We start from the raw sequence: 22,130 nt of genomic DNA, 5'->3' as shown, positions 1-22,130 counted from the left end.
GTGATTTTGGAGACATGTCAACTTTGCTTTATACCGTCCCCCTCAATTTATCTCGAATACATAAACTCGCTATTGCAACTGGGGGGGGGGAGGTAGCCCAGGGGGGACTTAGAGCTTTTTAATAGACGGGATGGCACTGATAAGTGGCAATTTAGCAGGCTCGTTTTTTTGGCTTTGCTTATGAGGTTGTAGCAAATCCGTACCGCTAGATCCAGTCCCTTTTTGAAGAAAAACATTTTTTTTTTTGTTGGGAAAACAAGATGGCGGACGTTAGCAACGGAATTCAAAATGGCGTCCTAATTCCGAAGAAACCACAACAATCATCTCAACAAACACCTAATCAACCATCTCAACAGACATCTGATCAGTCTTTTCTCAAATCATTGACTGACCACATCTCAAAGAACAAAGAAGGACCATCAACTTCATATCTCCAAAATCTGACTCAGATATGCAACCTTATAAAACCAGAAGTTATCAACAGTCTACAACAGCTCTCAATGAACACATTAACTTTATTTAGAGAGCAGATGTTCGATGCTTTCATTAATAACTTTGATGACAAAACACTAGACGATAATGGGTTCTCTCCCCTAGAACCAGTGAAAAATCTTAAGAGCTACAAGGGTCGATCAATCAACCAAAAAATGGCACAAGACATTTACGACTTTGGGTTATCAATCCATGAGAACAGAATATTTGAGAAAATGTCAAGTGTCCTGAAAGCTCCACCTCGTAAACCTTTAATGGACCCTGACATTGTAACCATCCTGGATAAACTCAATTTGATTCTCGAGAAAAATCAAAAGCTGGAAGAACAGCACGAGGAGATGAAGTCACAACTACGAATTATGGAAAAAGATAACGTAAAATTAAGGATCCAAGTCAACGACCTCTAGTCTAAAATTGGTAACATTGGGAACATCCAACAAGAACACTCTGAACATTCTGTTGATAGACTCCTCGAGAGAGCTACAACCACCACACCGTGGGGAATAACACCACCACAATCGTCAACCACAAATCGAAAAAGGCTGGACTTACCTCGTACAAACAACAACAAAGAGAACATTGTTATCACAAAGAAAACAGTAGTGTATGGTGGCAAATCGGGTGCTGTGAAAGGTGTGACTGGGGCTGCTAGACCGTACTCTCTTTTCGTTGGAGGATTCAGTACAGAACTTAATGCAGAGTATACCAAATCAATCGTCTCCAAAGAGTCAGGACTCAGAGTCATAGACATCCAACCGATTCGCAAAAGCCACCGCAATCAATCCTTTCGTATTGACATACATCCTGCAGACAAACACAAAGCGTTTGAGGTTGACCGTTGGATTGAGGGACTAGTTGTTAAACCGTACCGTCATCCAAGAACCAACAATGACCACCGTAACCCCAACACTAACTCTGCCGACCACTCCTCCTACTACAACCGCAACACCCTCATAATGACCGTAACCTGAATACCTACCATGACCCCAACAGTTACAGAGGAAATCAAAGCTTTCGCAATGACCGTCAACCCCTAACCGATGAAAACCCTTATCTCACTCAAAGCTCACCCAGCAACAACTTCAACAATTATAGACACTTCAATAGAAACCAAAATGGATACGACAAATTCGAGTAATTGCACTGACAACCTAAAGTTTGTTTCCTTAAACTGTTATGGATACAAGACAAACTCTGTATATATTGAAAAACTTACTAAACTTTACGACGCAATACATCTCACTGAAACATGGCTCACACAAAGCGAATTACACTTACTTTCATCATACAGAAACAATTTTCACCTATTCGTACAACCAGCCAATCAACACGATCATGGTCGACCATTTGGTGGTACTACATTACTTCTCCGAAAGGATCGCTTTACGAATGTGGACACTATTTTGCTAGAAGACTTTACCACAGTTGTTAAAACGTTATACAGAAACCGCACACTGACAATCATTGGTGTGTACCTTCAATCACTCTCACAGCCAGTCCAAAAATCAATAGACATCTACAAAACACAACTTGCAACAATAACTGGTGCTCTCAACCAATTCATTGACATTTCAGAACCCATCATACTCGGTGATTTCCAAAGCTGTCCTGACAAACCTCTAACTCAACGAACAGCTCAACCAAATGCACTCTCCAAACACCTCTCACAGTTCATAGTGGAGAACAACTTAATTCCGATTGACATTACTCAAGGTGAAGGACCAACTTACACTTACCACCACTTATCAATGCCCAACAAATCGTATATTGATCACGTTTTAATTCCGACATCACTCTCTGACTTTGTTTTGAATACCTCTGTCCTATCTCCAGATGCTTTAAACACAGGCGATCATCTACCAGTTGACATTTCGTTTAACTTTCCACCGGGGACCAATAAGCCTGAAAATGAGTCTGAGGGAAATGACAGTGTATTTGATTCTTCCATTCCGAATTATATGTGGAAAAATGAAAAATTTATATCTCTTTATCAACAACACGTATCATCTATCATTGAGACCAAAACCAACGCTAGCTCCAATGCCGATTCTATGCTGAACGAACTGCACACAATCTTACAAAACTCTGCAACTGAATGTTATTCGAAATTTGTTAAAACATCCCATAATTTTCAAAGTAAACCATGGTGGAATGACGAACTACGCAAAGCTCGTTTAAATCTCCAAACAATGTTTAACTCGTGGCGCCAGAATAATTTTCCAAGAGACAGTTCTAACGTTTCGTACAATCGCTACAAATTTGCCAGAAAAATCTTTCGGAACCAAGTGAAACATGCAAAACATCAAGCGACTGTAAACCACTACATAAATGTTGAAAAACTGAAAAAGGTTCACCCTTCTAAATACGGAGTTCTACGTCACGAAATTGGAAGTATTGAATGCAATGAAAAAGCTTAAGACCGGTAAATCTCGCGATCCATTCCAACTAAAGGCAGAACATTACATATATGCGCAAAGTGATTCGTTTATCTCATATTTGACAACACTGATCAACAAGATTCTTACGTCGAAAAACATCCCCGAAGCACTTAGCACCTCGATAATAATCCCACTTGTTAAATCGTACAAAAAATCACTCAACAACCCGAACAACTACCGAGGAATTAGCATTTTACCTATAGTTACTAAACTTCTAGAACTTGTCATCCTGGAGAGATGTCCTGAAAAAAAGAATCATATAGACTCACAGTTTGGGTTCACCAGTTGTTCCTCTACCCTCCACGCTGAACTTATTCTACAAGAAACTATTCAACATTACAACAAAAGAGACACTCTAGTTTATATTTGTAGCCTTGACGCTGAAAAGGCGTTTGACTGTGTCAACTGGCTTACTCTATTCGAAAAGCTACGCGAGAAAGACTTTCCAAGTGAGATAATCTCTTTCCTCGTCCAATTATATCTGAACGGTACTGCCACCGTAGTGTACCTATCTGGGGAATCAAAGCAGTTCACCCTCAGTCAAGGGGTTCGCCAAGGAGCCATCCTATCACCTTACATGTACAACATCTACACCCAAGAACTTATTTCGAACATCAAAGCCCTACAGATTGGCACCTCACTACCAAATGGTCTTCAGACATGTATTATAGTTTACGCTGACGACATTATACTACTTAGTCCTACCCTCAGAAACCTTCAAACTCTTATTGACCACTGCGCATCCTTCGGTAAGGAACACGGGCTTAAATTCAACCAAGCAAAGACCAAAACACAATTCGTCATATCTGGACCCACCAAAATCAAATCGCCGACCCTGACTCTTAACGACTGTCAAATATCACAACAAGACACCCTAACGCATCTCGGATTTCAATGGACAAAAAAGAAAAATCATCTATGCTTAAAGAACCACAGAGACATTCGAATAGCATAGTTATGGTCTGTAGCCACCTCCCTCATCGCTTCCGGCATCCGTAACTGCCATCCTAGCACTATTGCTTCTATATACAACACAATTGTCATACCAAAACTTCTCAATGGCCTTGAATTAGTTGAACTTACAAAATCAGAGATGGAGTACCTTGATTCTCAGGCAAGGGCTTGTTTAAAATCTCTATTCAATGTATCGAAGAGAAGCAAAAACGACATTCATCGACTGTACAGTATTCCCAAGTATGCAGCATTATCGATGAACGTCGTCTGAACTTACTCAGGCAGTTAGTGCTTAATGAATCTACCAAGAGTTATATCTGCTTTTTACTGTCTACTCATACGAACGTATAATTCAGCTTTCTCAACAAATGTCAAAGAATAATCGATCTTAACGACATATCCTTCACAGAAACACTATTCGGCAAAAGACACCGTATTATTCAATGTTTTGATCAACTGCCCTCAGATATCTTTGATAAGTACAATGATTATATTCAAAACTGGCATGTTTATGATAATCGGGTTGCTTTCAAAGCAATGTTAGAAGAACACGTCATCAGAGCGAGAACAGGGATCTGACCTCTGTCTCTTTATTTCTTTCTTTTTGTTCAAATCCCTGTTCTCGCATGTTGACTGTTCATATATTCTATTTAACGTAGTCTTGTTTTTATTTTCTTCTTTTTAACCTGTACATATTTTTGTTTATATACCATTCTACCGGTGATAAAAGAGATTCATATATAAAGAAAACCATGACCAATAGACCTTTTTTTTTTAATTTTGGAGGTATTTTCTTGTTTTTTATTATAGTTTCACAAAACTTTGATGGAATTTGAGAAATCATTTTATTGTTTTGATGTTTTCATATAATTTTTGAAAACAAAAGTGAAAAAATTCAAGATGGCAATATCCTCTAGTCTACTTCACTGGACTCAGCGCCATCAAAATCATCAGAAAAGCAAAGTTTAGTCAGAAGTAGACTGTAGGGGAGAGGGGACCTTTCCGCTGTTTTTCAATAAATCTCCAGTGATTCTTGAACATTCACGTCCTGGATTGTAAAATGCCGAATGCTACATTGCGCAAGGTTGCGGGTTCAATCCTTCTCCCGGGTCATAACATAGACTTCCAAAGGGGTACTTGATGTCTCTCTGCTTAGCAATTGGAGAGAATGATCAAGGATGCGTGGAGAAAACCAGGAAGAAAGAGTGGCGCTCTTTCGACCCTCGGACTCTTAGTGGAACTAAAAAAGAAGGAAAAATATAAAATTTTGTGAATTTTGCTACCCTTATTGGACTATTGGGACTAATTCGACCCAATTTCGATCTTTAAGGGGGCAAAAAGTTGAAAGTTTCCTATTTTTCCGATCCTTTGTAGGACTTTGCGGGAAGTCCGAAAAAGGTACCCTTTTCCATTCCACCCATCGGGTGAAAAGAAAAGATCATCACTTATAAAAGAAGTTAACAATCAACCTTTCACCAATTTAGATGTTAGTCTCTCAAAGGGTCCCAAAATCACTAAATTCGAATATGTCCCAAAAAAATCGTCCAAAATTTGAACGAAAATCTCTCAAAGGGTCTCAAAAACGGTCAAAACCCGTCATCTGGCAAACCTAGCACACCCCCTCCCCTCCCTTGGGTCGAAATTAAAATGGTCCGACTAGGCGTTTTTTCATAAGAGAATCCTAAATTTTTGAAGCCTTCTGATGTTCTTTACTTTTTAAAGCCTAAAAATGTTCGTAACATGTTCTTATTTTGACCATTTTGTGAATATTTTTGACCATTTTTCTAAGAAATAGGTCAGCTTTTTAAAGAACATATAGAAAAATAGCAAAGTAATTTATAATTTCTTATAATTGACGTATTGACGATTGACATAATAATATATTAATTAGTTTCTTTTGTTGAAAAGTAATAAAAAAGACATATTCGATTCGCTCGGACGGTTAAATAGTATTTTATAGCATCATATCATGATAATGGCTTTTAATAAGCGGAGAGAGTTGTTTAAAAAATGGTAGCTTTTTGAGAGAGAAGTCTGGTTTGTTTTGATTTTGTGTAAAATATTTTTAACATTGTGCAAGATTTTTTTGGCAATATTGTGAATGGTTTGTGTATCTTAGCTAAAATAAAAAGGAGCTAAAATTTGGCTTGAATTGTTCTTTCTTCTTACCGGTCTATTGTTTCCTTGTTTCTTTATTTCTTAAGTTGTTGATAGAACTTTCTTCCTAAAGATATGCCAAAATTGTCTGTATAACTTTAGATTAGAACGCCATGAGGAAGGGGTGATATTTTTTTCAAAATATTGAATACACGAGTTTCGAATATTCTCACCCCGTAAATAAAACGACCATTTTAATCCATTTTAAAGCACAACACGCTTTCCCTCGCCAAGAAGCGAAACGTCACACTTTGTTTATAAGGACAAACTACATAAGAACTTACAGTAGGCTTCGATGGTCAAAGATTTAAGAACATCTACTTTATAGGTTTTGCAGACTCCACATGCAATTTATCAGAAATTGGCACCAAATCTCCCAAAAGATTTCTGAACGATTTTGGTCTTGAAATCCAAAAACTTAAGAACACTCAAATGCTTCGAAAATTTATTCTTTTTTATAATTTTTGTGCAATTTTCTAAGAAATTTGGTGTTTCAGAGCCAATGAAACCTCCAAATGTTCTGACTTCTTCTTTATTTTTCAGCCTAAAAGCTTTACGTTCTTATATAGTTTATTCTTATAATAACACGTTCACCTCTCCCAAAAACTCAAAATAACTTTCCACTAAATTTCTTGGGACGAGATGGAGTTTTTACAAGCTCTTATTTGATTAGGTTGGTCTTTAACCAGTAATAAAACACTTTTGTTACTTTTTCTAAAAAGAACGCGTCATTTTTATTACTTCAAATAACCAATTATATACCTAAAGTGTCTTATAAAAACTCCATCTCATCTGAATTTCTTTCCATTAGAAGCACCATGATAATAAAAGAACGTAGATTTCGAAAGCGTAAAGATATACAAGCTTTACAATACCGTCAAGGACCTTCATCTTTAGATGATGAAAAATCATTCTTTGGACATTCAAAGAAGCAGGATGATTCACCGAAAGGGTTGGATGAACTGGTTCCACATACTCCACATAAAGTTGACCTCATCACTGAACTTGCTGGTAAGTTTTGATCCGTGACAGGACAATTGCCCCCCGTGACAATTGCCCCCCGGACAATTGCCCCCGGGACAATTGCCCCCGGACGATTGCCCCCTGGACAATTATCCCCCAGAAAATTACCCCCAGACAATTGCCCCCAGACAATTGCCCCCAGGACAATTATCCCCCAGACCATTGCCCCCCCCCCCCCCAAAAAAAAAAAAAAAAATTCAGACAATCACCGTTGAGACAATTCTTGATCGGGTGATCGTTAGTCTTTTGGACTATTTTTCTTGTTAGACTTGAAAAGTGCATTCAAGAATGCTATGCTGTATGATTTTTCCAAGAGAGACTTTTTGACGATTACAGAGAAAATAGTCTGCATAATATACCCACTGTAAAACAATAATGTGTGACCAAAAACAAATAAAAGTGGGACGCTTAAGTGAGACGATGTTGGGACGTTCAGGTGGGACGATGCTGGGACGCTCAGGTGGGACGCTCAAGTGGGACGATGGTGGAACGCTCAGGTGGGACGATGGTGGGACGCTCTTTCATGTTGTCGCTTTAATATTCTTGGCTCCGAGAAAACCCAGGTGCATTATATATATTCATTCATTCATGAAACTTAAGAAAACGTCTTCAAAATAATTCAGGATATTTCTAAGATGAGGTTTTTTATAAGAACATTAAGGCTAAAATCGAGTTACTCGATCACCAAAAATTTTGACATCTTTTTTGACTTTTGACATCTGGGGGCAATTGTCCGGGGGGGAATTGTCCCGGGGGCAATTATCTGGGGGGCAATTATCCGGGGGGGAATTGTCACGGGGGGGGCAATTGTCCTAGAACCGTTTTGATCAAGGCTTTAGACTGAAGATTGTCATCCTGTATGGCATGAAACTTTGAGTATGAAGTGTCCGAAATTAAATTAAATTTCGTTTCCTTTACTCATATACTTCTAAAACAACATCCCTGTCTCAGTGAATAAGTGAGATTGTGAGAGTTATCTTGTCAGAGGAGATAAAATGAACATGAAAAATACGGAATTTAAATTCGATGGAAAAATTACCTAACTTTAAATGGGTTGTCCCTCCCCCTGGATATGTACTAAGACATTTTGCTTATTGCTCGAAAATTATAAATATCAAAGTTCTAGCAACTTTCGGGGGGATTTTCTTTAATAAAATCCCATTTACTTTTCAGGTAGTGAGGTCTTGATTGTTTATTTTGCAAAGCTTGGTGCCTCACATCAAGACAGTATGATAGATCTCGATTATTTGGAAACGTTGATTGAATCGGGCGCCAAAGTCAATTACACTGACAGATACGGGCAAACTGTACTACATGAGGTGAAATTCTAAATTTTTCCTTAATTTTGCAGTGTTTTTATCCCGGGAGCACTAGGTTTAGCGGATGAGGGGTATGTGCGGACGGGACCTCCGAAAACCGACCCTTGTGAGACTGATTTTTGCTGAAAAGGTGACCCTTAGAGAGACTTTTTCAAAAACATTTTCTAAAAATCGTGATTTTTGTGACCCTTACAAAACCGACCCTGACACAAAACATCGTACCAACGTCCATCTGACATCCCTAACGCTCATAAAACGTTAAATGAACGTCAAACAACGTTGTGCGCTAGTGGGACACCCCTGTCTCACTGCCCCGGTGGAACTTTTTCCTCAGTGGGGATGAACATTCCTATTAAAATCTTAATGGGGATGGAAATTCTATTGTTCCAAGGTTAAAAAACACAGTGAGATGGTTTTGTAGTGCGATATCTAAACATTTAATTTCGAATGGGGATGAAATTAAAAGAACTTTCCCAGTGGGGCTAAAATTCTAGGGTATTTTCCTCACCAGGGACCGAAATTTTGCCAAATTTCCCAGTGGGGCTTGGGTCTCAGCGGGTTTGTGACACAGGGATGTATTTTTAGAATTGTCATATCTCGACTTTGGAAAATAGTTAGACAAAAAAACTTGGAGGTTTTACTCAGGAACACAGAAGGTTTCTGTAGGCCAAATACAAACCATCTGACTTTAATAATTATATTGTAGAAGTTCTATTACTGTGCTATCTACGTGAAATGTCAACTCCTATCCTAGATGTAAATGTGGAAATTTAACCATCTTAGATTGTTCTACGATGGCCATTAGACGTGGCAGAATTTATGTTACAGCACGGTGCGGACCTTAACATGGGTGACGATTTTGGTCGGACTCCGCTTCATGTTGCAGCTTCTGTCAATTCAGCCGAATATATCAATTGGCTTGTTAGTAACGGAGGTGAGTGAGCTTCTTCAAAAGGAAACTAATGAGTCAGATCCCCAGTGATTTTTATGTTAACTTTACCGGCGTTCCATTGGAAGTTTTTGAATAAAGAAAAATAACATTACTTTTCATTGAATTTTTATCCTCAATTACTTTTGCGATATCTAAAGGTTCGGGTTGCACGTAAGATCTTTCTTTTTTTACGTATTATTGCATTTAGTTTCTAGAAAATAGAGAAAATCTTTGGCAATGACGGTCAAATCATGGTTTTAGCTATTCGAATCTTTTTGTTTGTAATTCGAACTAAAACATCGGTCCCCTCAGCTGAAATATCGTATAAAATGCTCCCGCTTAGCATAGTCATTTCAAAACTTATGTTTTGATTTGTGAGTAGAGTTGACTCTCTAATTCGATATTCATGTAACCAAAAGTTTTCTTCGGATTAGAGAAAGATTCGAATAACTGAGAGTATTTTAAACCACTTTCCAGCTGAGGGGACAAACAATTTTTGTTCGAATTACAGAAAGATTCATAGAATTATAAAAAGTTAGAAATATAAAGTTCCGAATTAGAAATATAAAGTTTCGAATTAGAAATATAAAGTTTCGAATTAGAAATATAAAGTTTCGAATTAGAATTATAAAGTTTTGAATTAGAAATATAAAGTTTCGAATTAGAATTATAGAGTTTCGAATTAGAATTATAAAGTTTCGAATTAGAATTATAGAGTTTCGAATTAGAAATATAAAGTTTCGAATTAGAATTATAGAGTTTCGAATTAGAATTATAAAGTTTCGAATTAGAATTATAGAGTTTCGAATTAGAATTATAGAGTTTCGAATTAGAATTATAGAGTTTCGAATTAGAAATATAAAGTTTCGAATTAGAATTATAGAGTTTCGAATTAGAATTATAGAGTTTCGAATTAGAATTATAAAGTTTTGAATAAGATATATAGAGTTTCGAATTTGAGGGAATCAACATTTTCTTTTGTTTAGCGGACGTGCATGCGCGAACATTGAAGGAAGAACAGACTCCCATCCATTATGCTTCCAAATATAATTCATGTGACTCGATTACCGCACTTATTGATCTCGGTGCAAAACTGAATGATCGAGACCATAAACAAAGAACACCTCTTCAAGTTGGCGCGGAAACTGGTGAGTAATGGGTTGTCGATCGGGGCTTCAAACAGTTTGAGTGTGTGTATTTCTATTGATCTACACCTACTGATTAAATTAATGATGTGCTTTATATGATAACACAATATAGCAGTATTATAATATAAGAGTTGACTAAATACTTATTTAATTTTTAAGCTCATGTGCTTTTTTTTATGAAGTTTAAAGAAAGTAATTTAACTTTTGGGTACCTAACTTTTGCTTGACCTTGTGTCCCGTGGGTGCTTAGGATTTTCGAGGTTATGTGTAAGTTTGACCCTAACAAAACACCTTTAATACTTTTCCCTAAAAACTTTTGAATTATTATTCAATGACGGAGATACTGACTGAACAGGGGTGTTTTGAACGACAAAGATGACGATACAGGGATGTTCTCAATGACAGTAGATACTAGTACTGATACAGGGGCGTATTCAAAAATAGAGGTGCTGATGCAGAGGTGTTTTTCAATACCGGAGATATTGACATAGTAGTACTTTTCAATTTAGCAAATATTGATATAGAGGTGTTTTCCGATGCTGAAGTTATTGATACAGGGGTGTTTTCCTATGACGAAGGTTTTGATAGAGGGTGTTTTTAAAATCACGAAGGTATTGATACAGGGGTGTCTTTCAATGATGAAGGTATTGATACAGGGGTGTTTTCCGACGATGAAGGTTTTTTCAATGACGGAGATATTGATAAGGGGTGTTTTCTAATGATGAAGGTTTTGATACAGGGATGTATTCTTTCAATGTATAGGTCGTGAAGAAGCATGTCGTCTATTGATGGAATATGACGCACCGGCAGGTGTTTATGACGACACTGGAACAACATGTCTCGCTCATATGATCGAAAAGGTACAACTTTCTTTATATGACACACGTAAGGGGTCTTATTTAGGCCCGGTAAACGGTCGAAAAGTTCGCCGCCTCAAGTACATACACGTTTTTTGTTTTTTTTTAAGAAACACACTTTTAAGAAACACGAGGCTCAGGATGCCTAAAAACTAAGAAACACCTAAGAAACATGCTGAGGCTGAGAATGAGAAAATAACATTTTCTAATTCGGTTTTTCTTAAGAACCTTCTAATACAGCCTTACATTTAAGGCTCAAAAGGCCGATTTCTTAAGAAACATTGAGGCTGCTTCATAAAACTAGTTTCTTAAAAATAAAAAATCGTGTATTTACGCTAATCAATACACTGTGCTTGCTAAAAATTCGCCGGCCTAGAATCTAGAAATCGCCAGAGTTAAATTTCTCATTCGCCAGCCAACCAAAGACAAAAACCCCTTTACACGAACTTCTTTTAGCAGATTCATGCAAAAAAGTCACGAAAAAACTTCAAGTAAACCTTTGATTAGCTAAAAATTGCACACATAAATATATTTTTCCAATGTCTAATATATGAGGTAATATTTCATGTCTAAGCCAATCAGAGCTCTACTCTGCGTTTCTTCATGCCTTTTTAACATGAGTCCGTCAAAAGGAAATTTGTGTTTTAACCTAATTGCTAAGCCTCGAGCCCTCAAATCAGGCTATTTTATTTTAAGTATCTCGTAAAATAAACGTTTAGATAATCTAACCATAGCAGACGATAGCCCTTGACCCAATAAGCATAAATATAGAATAGTATCAGAGGTGGTCAAATTTTTCAGAAAATGAGCTAGAATGCTAAACAACCCAGGGCTGACCCTGGTTGAGGTTGCTTATTAAAAAAACAATATGCTATTGTGTAATGTGAATGTATACATGGCGTATTTTTTATAAGGAAACACCCAAGAAAAATCGTGTGCTCTATTCACCGACCAGAAAGGTTTTACGTCGGCTTCCCCACTTTCCCCAACTAATTTTCCCCTAGTGGACTATACAAGAGGCTCCCCCAGCAGTTTTCGTGATGGTGTGACTGGCGTTTTTCAAGTTTGCGATTTCGTGATTTAAGATTTTAAAGTGCGTGATTGCGTGATCAGAGGAACCAGCGTGACCAACGTGATAACTCTTGATAACGTGATTTAGATTTTTTTGCGTGATTGAGTGATTTGAAAGGTGACTAGGCGGGGCCTCATACAATAACTTTTCACTTTTACATTTTAGATGCCTGACGTAGCAGCAGAAGCTTTGGAACAATTTCAAAAAGTTGATAAAGCTTCGAGAACAGTTCGTTATTATTTGAGTTACTTGGAAACGGAGAAATGGAACATGTTAAGAGCCAAGAAAAACCCGACTGGTGGATGGAGAGAATTGACCAAAAGAGAACCGTTAGAGGTCTGACATATTTTATGTTAAAGTTAGACTATAGTCTACTTCTGACTGAATCTTGCTTTCTGATAATTGATGGCAATCCAGTGAAGTGCTTATCACTTATCAGCGCCATCCAGCCTATCAAAAATCTATAAGTAGCTCTCCGGCTATGTTACAGGGAACTCTCGATAATTCGAACTTCTCATTATAATCTTTCTATTCTTCTCTCTTTCTTCGAACTAATTCTCAGTTCTTATCAAGGAGAAATCATGGTTAAAATCTCTCTATATTTCCGATCTCTCTGTAATTCGAACGAATTAAACTTCGATCAAGCGATAATTAACTGTATCTACGCACACCATGAACACTAGAATTTTCAGTAAGATTTACAGAGCAGAGTTAATTCTGATTCTTTTTTCATTGGGGAATTCCTTTTCAAATTTATACACGGATGCATGCTGTTCATCGTTGGCTCTAATAGGATGGTAATAATGATAATAAGATATGTGTCATAAATTATTAGAAAATTTATGGTCGTACGTTATACAGTACTCTATACATCTAACCCTAACGATGTCTTTGAATATACTTCTGATCGAAAGTAGGGTAGGTTGAATAGCTCACGCTCTAGGCTGTTTGGATTTATTCCTCCTGTGGATGGCTGGTACGTTATATGAACGTCCAAAACTTTCGGTTTTGAAACCTCATAATATTCTTAAAATATTCTTATTTTAATTGTGTGCATTCCTGTGCAATCTCCTAAGATTATTAATCTAAAATGTTATTGTTTATTTCACCGAGTAACACATGAGATGAATTTTCTACCGATATATTCTTTTAAAAGATGGTTGTTTATTTTCCTTTCCTTCCAGGCTATCATCAAACATAACGAATCCAGGCTAATCATGCATCCAGTAATCCAGAGGCTATTGGCCAAAAAATCAGAACTTTATGGTCGTCGTTATTTCTTGTCAAATCTATTAATCAATTTTGTATTCACTTTAATATGGACCGCACTGACCATCGGCCTCCCAGGGCCGGAGAAGGTGGAAAATACGTCGAAAAAACTGTCATTCTACAGACCAGTTTCTGAAAATATGTGGAGAATCATTTTGGAAATCATTGGGTTGCTAATGGTGATATATTTTGTTTTGAAGGTAAATATTCATTTGATGAGCAACATGTTTAACCCTATTCGGCCTAGTAGGGGGGGGGGCTCTTTCGGTTCAGAGGTCAAACTATTGGTAATAGCTCCTGAAATAATAGAGCTTTTGCCGTGAAATTTTCATTTCTGACAGTAAGGTGTCACAAAAATTGACACTTTTCCAATACAAATTTATTTTTCAATGTGTCATATATATTGTTTAAACCGTAATTTATTGAATATTTAGGATAAAATAAGCATTTTAAACTAAGGCAACTTTTTTCTATGTTAGAATACAATAGCTATTTATAAGAACAAAGGAAATTTTCGGTTTTTGCTCACTTTGGGCATGATGAGTGACGTCATCAAAAAAAGTTTTTGTCAAAAGTTACCTAACGTCACAAGGATCTTGTGTGCTAAATTTCATCCAAAATGACTAACTAGATCAAAAGTTAAGGGGTGGTACAGGAAAAGCCCCCCCCCCCTAGTTCTGAACCGCCCCTAAAAGCCTAGGTTGAATAGGCTTAAAGAACGTACTACTCCCTACTACTTGCTTACTATATGTTCGTAATGTACCCTGTGTTTATGTTTCAATAAAGAAAAAAAAAAAAAAAAAAAAAAAAAAAAAAAAAAAAACTACTTGCTTACACAGCATTTTTAAACAACAGAAAAACTTTTTTAAATCATAAATTATTATCCAATTTTGTACCTTGAAACATCAGTTCAAAATAAAATTAATTTGACATCCCATTAAAAAAACTTATACCAAACTTTTAACTTTACTGGAATGATGTTCAATCTCAACTTTGTCCTACATAATACACCTGTCACAGCTTTTAAAGCTTTCCCAGCTGGCACACAACGTTGTTTTAACGTTCATCTAACGTTATCATCTAACGTTATATGGACGTTGTGAACGTTAGATAAACGTTGAAGCAACGTTGTGTGTCAGCTGGGTTAGGAAACTAAGTTCAAGTTTACCAGGAAGGAATGACGTCAAAACACATCAAAATGTCTGAAGATGTCTCTCATATACAAAGCTCTAGTTTAGACGGCCGACTTTCTGCCCTGCCTATTCTAATTGTTAGAGTAGGCAGGGCGAAAAGTGGGCCGTCTAAACTAGAGATTAGAGTTTTGATGTCAATCTCTTTGATAAGTGTATATGAATAGGAATTGAACATTATTTCTAACTTTAAGTTGATGTTTTCAATTTGCTTTACTTCCTTTTAGATACGTATTGAAGCCAGTCTGCTATCCAAGAATTTCAACTCATACAAACTTTCCAGATCACAAGAAATCAAACGAGACCTACCGTATTGTCATCCAAGATGGCCGCAAGAAGGAAAATTCATCAATGGTGAACTCAAAAAGATTACGTCAACACCTTTAGCCTCGATTTATGATATTTGGTATTACATGGATTGTTTGTCGTTTCTCGGGCTAGTTATCTTGGTAATTAGCCGTGCGATAATTGTTGAGGCTGATTTTGCGACAGAAAAGGATTTGTATTTTCGAACACTGAGCTTCCACTACCACGCCTATCCATTTGTGTTGATTCTCATTTGGCTTCGCTTCATGCAGGCCTTCCGGCCCTTCATCACACTCGGCCCTTTCATTGCCATGCTCGGCTACGTAGCGTCAGATACCATGAAATTCGCATTTTTGTTTTGTGAGTTTTATGTACCGTACTGCTGTGCAATATGGATTGTTTTTGGTAACGTGCCTGGAAACTCTTTCGAACATTTTAACGACCTATTGTTTGAGGTATTACGGATGACAGTTGTTGACAGTTTTGATTTCGATGCACTGACTAGCCAGAATAAACTAGTGGCCCAACTCATTTGCGGTACCTATCTAGCTCTGACTTCAATCACATGTTTGAATCTCTACATTGCATTGCTGTCGGAAACGTTTTCCAGAGTCTTTGGCAATGCAACGGCAACAGCCTATATGCTTCAAGGTGAGGCTTTGATCTCTGTGGAGAAGAAAATGAATCAATCCAAACGAAAAGCGATTCAATTATTCATCGCAGAACAGTGCTCTCCAGAGGTAGGTAACTTTGAATTCTTAACGGGTTGGGAGGGAAAACTATGATCTTCAACTGTTTTCTAATATAAAGATTCACCTTGTAATGTTTTGCCTATTTTTACCTTTGCTCGCAAGGTTGTAGGCTCAACCCCCCCCCCCAACCTGATCTAAATTTTGAAAATTTGTACTTGATGCCTCTTTTCTCTATGTGAAAATTAAGAAAAAAACATGTAAAAGGAGTAGAGCTATTGCCAACCTCTGAGTAAACAGTTAAGATATCTTTTTGGTCCAACGAGATCCCTTGTATGTAATTTTTGCATAATTTATTTAGATACCCCTTTCTCACAGACCCGTTTGTATTTTTACCAGTGGGGGTAGAAATTAGGGACTGAAACTCGATGGAGATTGATATTTCCGTGTTTTTATGACTAGGGCCAAAAAAATTCAGTGGAACGGAAAAATAGCACAATATTTTGCAGCGAGGATTAGTTCCATTGAATTATTGTTAGCAGGGACAAAAATTTGAGTATAATTTAACTTTCAACTGGGTTCGATTTTTTAAGAATTGTTTCCAGTGGGAGGGGATTCCGCCAGGTCTATGAAGAAGGGGTATAAAAATATCCGATGGGCTAGTAGCTGGTTTCAACAATAAAGATAATCTGTTTTTTTTTACCACCTTTCAGACGGTATACGGTGTGGGCGGGGAGACTAGTGACGAAGCACGTGATATAATGAGCGAAATGGATAATTTGAAAAGACAATGTGACGCCATCAAAAAGTTACAACAAGACATGAAATCAAGAGCTACCTTCTTCAAGATTGAGGTTTGTATTTACTAAAGTTTTTCCCAAAAAAATTGGCAATCCGCACATTTTGATACATTACTCCTGAAGCATATAAGTTATAATTAAAAGTTTTATCTCGTTGAAAAGATAATCTTAAGCGGATGATTTGAAGACTTCAAAATTTTCGAAAATCAAAAACAAATTCGAAAATGAAAATGAAAAAAAATACAGATTTTTCTACTGAATCAAAAATGTTGAATTTTTGATTTTCTGAAACTTAAAACCTCGCTGATTTCAAATATTTAGGTTTTTTTACAGCAAAAGCTACAGCCCTTCAAAACAACATGAAGGTAATAAAGATACAGATGGAGAGAAAACGTCTCGGTAATGACCTAAATGGTCGTTGAAATCTTTTATAAATCTATTCAAAGCGGCTTTTCTTTGATGTACCATCATTGGAAGCAAAAAACATCAATTTATAACTTTATAAGAAAAGAAAGAGGCTGGTCCGTTGATTTTGAAAAACTTAATTTTGCGAGAAATCTTAGTTAAAATGCGATTCGAAATAATTTAAACTGATTTAAGGATAAAAGAATATATCAATTTCACAAGGATATATTTTTGGGCTGGCATTTTGTGAACATTGAGAGTCGCATCACATTATCATTGAAAGTTTCTTATCTTAAAATCTTCACGTCTAAGTGGGCAGCGGTTTTCATACTCTGACAAAATGATCGATACAAGGTTCCTAATCGTAACACGTAATTCTTTTTTAAATCTATCGATGGCTTTATGGGCAGCATCCCCTAGAAGTTTAGAGTATTGTGCTTATTATGTGAAGTTTTTTTCAATTTTTCATGACAAGGCTATCATATTTCAATTTACTTGTTAAAAATCTAATGTCTTTTCATTCATCTTAAATATTCCCACGGGTATATCCAAAATTAATCATCTTATTCCTAAAGCAACCAAACAGCTGTTTGCTTCCGATGATAAATCAGAATAGAACAAAAGGCATTGACTCTCCATCTATCTTTATTACCTTCATGAAAACAAAGAAAGCTAAAAATGGCTAAAGAATGGCCAAAAATGGGCAAAATGTATCCACTCTTGTGACTGTAACTTTTTATTTTTCACCGACTCTTCACTGACCATTTAATTTTTTCTTACAGGCGATGGGTATCCTTTCACAGCAAAATGAGATCATGGAAGACCTGGAGGAGACAGTACAGGCAATGACAACTGAATGATGAATCATTATCAACCATGTTTGTATGGAACATTAAAACAACGTTCACAGAATCTCATATAAAGTTATGTGTGAGTTAAAAAAGGAATGATAAGTGCCATCTGGTCAACCATGCAGATTCCAGCTATGGCACACAACGTTGTTTTAACATTTATTTAACATTTTATTAACGTTAGGAACGTCAGCTGGACGTTGGTACGACGTTCTGTGACAGATTGGATCTGGTTGTTGGTCATAGAACAAAGAAATTTACTTTTGAAAATAAAAATAAACCAAGACTCCATTTTTCGTTAGTTTCTCACGAGATATGCGAGAAAGGGCAACGTTTTGTCACCTGATCTGTAAGATACATACTGTAAGTAGGGGTATAATTCAGGATATACACCCCTACAATATTTTCTAACATTACGTCACTCTTGCAACAAATGGTGTATGGGGAAGAAAATAACAGAAGAATGTACATATTTTTGTGACACTTTGTTACACCCCCTTCTCACAGACCCGGTAGGATTTCTTCAGCCAGTGGGGCTAAAAATAAGGGACTGAAATATGATGGGGATTGATATTCCCATATTTTTTATGGCTGGGGATTTAAATTCAGTTGTGTTCAAGTCAGAAAATTCAGTGGGGATGGGAAAAATATCATAATATTTTGCAGTGAAGGTTGGTTTATTTGATCATTTTCAGTGGGTACAAAAATTGGAGGATAATTTTCCACCGAAGAAAATATTGTGGCCAATTTTTCCAGTGGGAATGGGTCCCAGTGGGTCTGTGAGAAGGGGGTGTTTTGTTAGTCACTGTAGTGGTGCATCTCATGAATAAACTAGTCTCAACTGAGTTTTGTTGACGCTGCTGGCCGGGGTATGAGTACTCATTTGAAATGACTGTAAGTGATTACTGTATAAGATGTGTTAAGATTGAACTCTTGCGATACATATTTTGGCAAAACTCGGCCTTAAGAATACTCTTCTCTTAATTTCATGGGGCTTAACTTTATTGAACTGTAACAATTTTGTGAGGTAAATTTCGACACTTTTCGTTTGGAAACCCAATAAGGAATACTTTAACATAAAAAGTTGAAAATTTTCGGTCCGTTAAAGATCGAATTAGAGAGAGAGACAGCTGTATTGAGTATTAAAAAGTTTTACTCATTCTTACGAAGATTTTATTTCAAACTTTAGTTGTATGAGTTATCTTATAGTTTTTTATTTAGATTTGGGGGAATATGTAAAAAAATTTATTTCAATATCTCAAATTTTATTTTGGTTTGTTTTAAACCACTTAAGAGTAGATTTTCCCGGAAGCTATATGCCTGTTACAATAATACAGTGCCTGAACTCCCCGTGGGAAGACACTTGAGGTAAGTGACTGACCGTAAGTTTGGCCCTACAGGGTGCTTTTATTAGGCTTTCCAAAGTGAAATTAAATTGCAAATATACTCTTTGTTTTAGTTCTTTATCAGGATTTTAGTGCAAAATTTCTTTGGTTCAACGATTAAAATTGCATCGAAAACTGCTTTGGTTATAAGAAATGACTAAAGTCTTCCTTTTCAAACCCAGTCAACACTGGTATTGAAGTATAAAAGTCACAAGTTTCATTCGAAGGGGGCGTTTAGTTTGAGGGGTGGGAGTTTATTAAATAATTTTCCTTTTAGGAGGGTGGCGTTTATTCGAGGGGGCGTTTAAAAGAAGGGGGCATTTTTCGAAGTAAAACGGTAAACGATGTTTCTTGGGAAAATTAAAAAAAAATCACACCTTTTTTTGCATTGAAATAGACCAATAGTGTCAAGAAAATCACCAAAGGGTCGATTTTGAGCCCAAATTTACTCAAATTTCTCTAAACTTTCTCTGTTAGGGCCAGATTTTAAAATCCAGGCTGCTTATACGACCGTTTTTAAATCAAGTGCCACCCTTCTCCCTCCGGCCTGAAAAACTCACAATTCAAAAATACCCAAACTGACCCAAATCTTATTTTTTCAAATAATGAAATTTTTTTTTCAAAATGTATTTATATTTTTTTATAAACAACGGTAAAATAAATTAAAGAAAATTATCTAGAAAATTAATAGCGTAATTTTTTAACATATAACTCCTGATATAATACCCTCAATATTCATGACGATGAAACTTTTAATATAAATGATATGTGAGCTCAGTGATATCAAGATATCAAGATATCTATCTAAGATTTCTGATGATAGTTGATTTTAGTTGATTACAGCAACGCCAGCTTCAGCAACAATCACATCATTTGCCACAGAGCTGCCAGAAACCCCGATTGCACCGATAACTTGACCATTGTACTTGATTGGAATACCTCCACCAAAAGTAATCAAACCACCTGTTAAAAAGAAAATAATTAAGAACAATCTCATAATATGAACAGGTTCAATCTTAGCAGGTTCAATCTTAACTGAATTAGAGGTGGTAAAAAACTGTGAAATCTTCATTAACAGTGCGGGGTGTGGGGGTCGGAACTGTACTCTTAAAATACTTCAAAATAAGGTTTATAATATCATTGAGTTTGAAGCCACCCGAGGGGCTAGCCAAACCTTTTGCAGGCAAGAAAAAGTGAAGCCATTTATTTCCCATCCAGAACGCGTCTAGAACGTGCCGCAATCATGACGACGAATTGTATCTAGTGGTTCCTTTGTTTTTGAGGACTGCATTTTTTGAAATCTAGGGATAGATTTTACTTTTAACCCGGCGTTTGTGTAAAAACCACGCGCGGGCGTTCTGGATGGGAAATAAGTGGCTTGATTTCCCATGCAGGAGTCTCGAGTCTAGCCCTTCGATTTTGGAAGTCAATGATTTATATAGTATGTGATCAGGCTACTTAGAGTAAAACAAGAAACTATTCTTTTGAGCTAAAGTTAATTTGAAAAATATCAATAGACCGGATGTGGTGTTATAACTAAAGGGGATAGTTAGTAGGTAGTAGTTCAAGAGAATTAACAAGCAGAGAGGCATTCAATAGTTACTCAAGACCAGCCTATAAATGTTCTTAACATTTTCTTATTTTCAGCATTTTTTGAGTATTTTTGTCCATTTTCCTAAGAAAACTGTTTTAGAGTCCATATAGCCTTAAAATGTTCTTAAGATCTTGGCCTTATGTTATTATATAGTTTGTTCTTATAACCAAAAAACGTTTAGGTTTTCCATTCAACCTACCGTTGCTATGTTCGATATTGAAAAGTTCTCCGTTAGGTTGTGAAATTTGTCCGATTGCTGCAGAAGGCATATCAAAGCATCGTGCAGTTTTTGCTTTCTTGATAGCGATATCAATACTTCCTAACCATGCTCCGTCCATACGTGCGAAAGCTTTGAGGTTGGCTCCTAAGCAGAGAAAATGTTTTTAGTAATACAGTGAAGCCTCCATTACTCGAATACGCACGGGAACACAAATTTGTTCGAGTTGGAGTGAGGTTTATGAGGCATTTTTAACTAAAGGGACGAGGGGCTTGGGTGAGTTTTCTCTAAATAGACCTTATCGGAGTTATTGATTTTTCTAAAAAAGCGATGCATTGTGGGACTGTTTCGGGGGTATTGCAATAAAAATCTCTTAGGAATTCCTCGAGGCCGGAATTCTATTGTAATACCCCCGAAACAATCCCACAATGCATCGCTGTGAAATTGTAGGGTATTTTTTTCATTTGGGTCGAATTTCTGGCGGCGAAATTTTGCTAGCGGGGCTCGCGGGTCTGTGACACAAGGGTGTAGTTATAGAACACCCCCTTCTCACAGACCCACTGTCCACTGATGGAAAAATTGGGAAGGGCACCCAGTGGGTCTTTGAGAAGGGGGTGTTATAGAAATAAGGAAGATGAAAAATCACACGAACCTGCATCAACGATAGCCACGTTCATTTTGACGTCAATTTCTTTACATTTTGCAATGGCTGCATCCATCACCATTTTAGCTTGTTGATTGTTAATGTCAGCCATTTTGTTTTATAACGTTGGTGTTTGACAAGATACTTCTAAAAAGAAAAGACAGAACAAGCTAGATTTTTTGAATGCATCATTTTGGAGAAGCTAAAACCCTTCAAATGAAATATACCCAGCTGACACACAACGTTGTTTCAACGTTCATTTAACGTTATATGGATGTTGTGAACGTTAGATAAACGTTGAAACAACGTTGTGTGCCAGCTGGGTATACAATACCCTTTTATGCTCAACCACCCACTACCAAACAAGTTTAGATTCTTAAGGGCTACTTA

General features: G+C 36.8%; 2 protein-coding genes across 2 annotated transcripts; one reads left to right on the top strand and one right to left on the bottom strand.

The window, feature by feature from the left end:
• The first annotated feature begins 6,853 nt into the window (after window positions 1–6,853).
• On the top strand, window positions 6,854–18,187 carry LOC136805609 (transient receptor potential channel pyrexia-like). The gene is made up of 10 exons (XM_067062173.1): window positions 6,854–7,052; window positions 8,238–8,383; window positions 9,167–9,317; window positions 10,301–10,462; window positions 11,225–11,322; window positions 12,557–12,727; window positions 13,576–13,860; window positions 15,078–15,896; window positions 16,559–16,699; window positions 17,833–18,187. The coding sequence occupies exons 1-10, from the start codon at window positions 6,860–6,862 to the stop codon at window positions 17,908–17,910; spliced, it is 2,244 nt and encodes a 747-aa protein (XP_066918274.1). The 5' UTR covers window positions 6,854–6,859; the 3' UTR covers window positions 17,911–18,187.
• Window positions 18,188–20,038: 1,851 nt separating this feature from the next.
• Window positions 20,039–21,918, bottom strand: LOC136805610 (formaldehyde-sensing protein EfgA-like). Its single transcript, XM_067062174.1, has 3 exons — window positions 21,750–21,918; window positions 21,080–21,244; window positions 20,039–20,249 (listed from the first exon to the last, which is right to left on the bottom strand). Exons 1-3 carry the CDS (start codon window positions 21,850–21,852, stop codon window positions 20,116–20,118), a joined length of 402 nt encoding a protein of 133 aa, XP_066918275.1. The 5' UTR covers window positions 21,853–21,918; the 3' UTR covers window positions 20,039–20,115.
• Window positions 21,919–22,130: the final 212 nt, after the last annotated feature.

Source organism: Clytia hemisphaerica, unplaced genomic scaffold (assembly GCF_902728285.1).
Source record: "Clytia hemisphaerica strain Z4C2 unplaced genomic scaffold, Clytia hemisphaerica genome assembly, whole genome shotgun sequence".
NCBI classification, from domain to species: Eukaryota; Metazoa; Cnidaria; class Hydrozoa; order Leptothecata; family Clytiidae; genus Clytia; species Clytia hemisphaerica.
The sequence above is the reverse complement of the archived record's forward strand: the minus strand, read 5'-3'. Positions and strand labels throughout refer to the sequence as shown.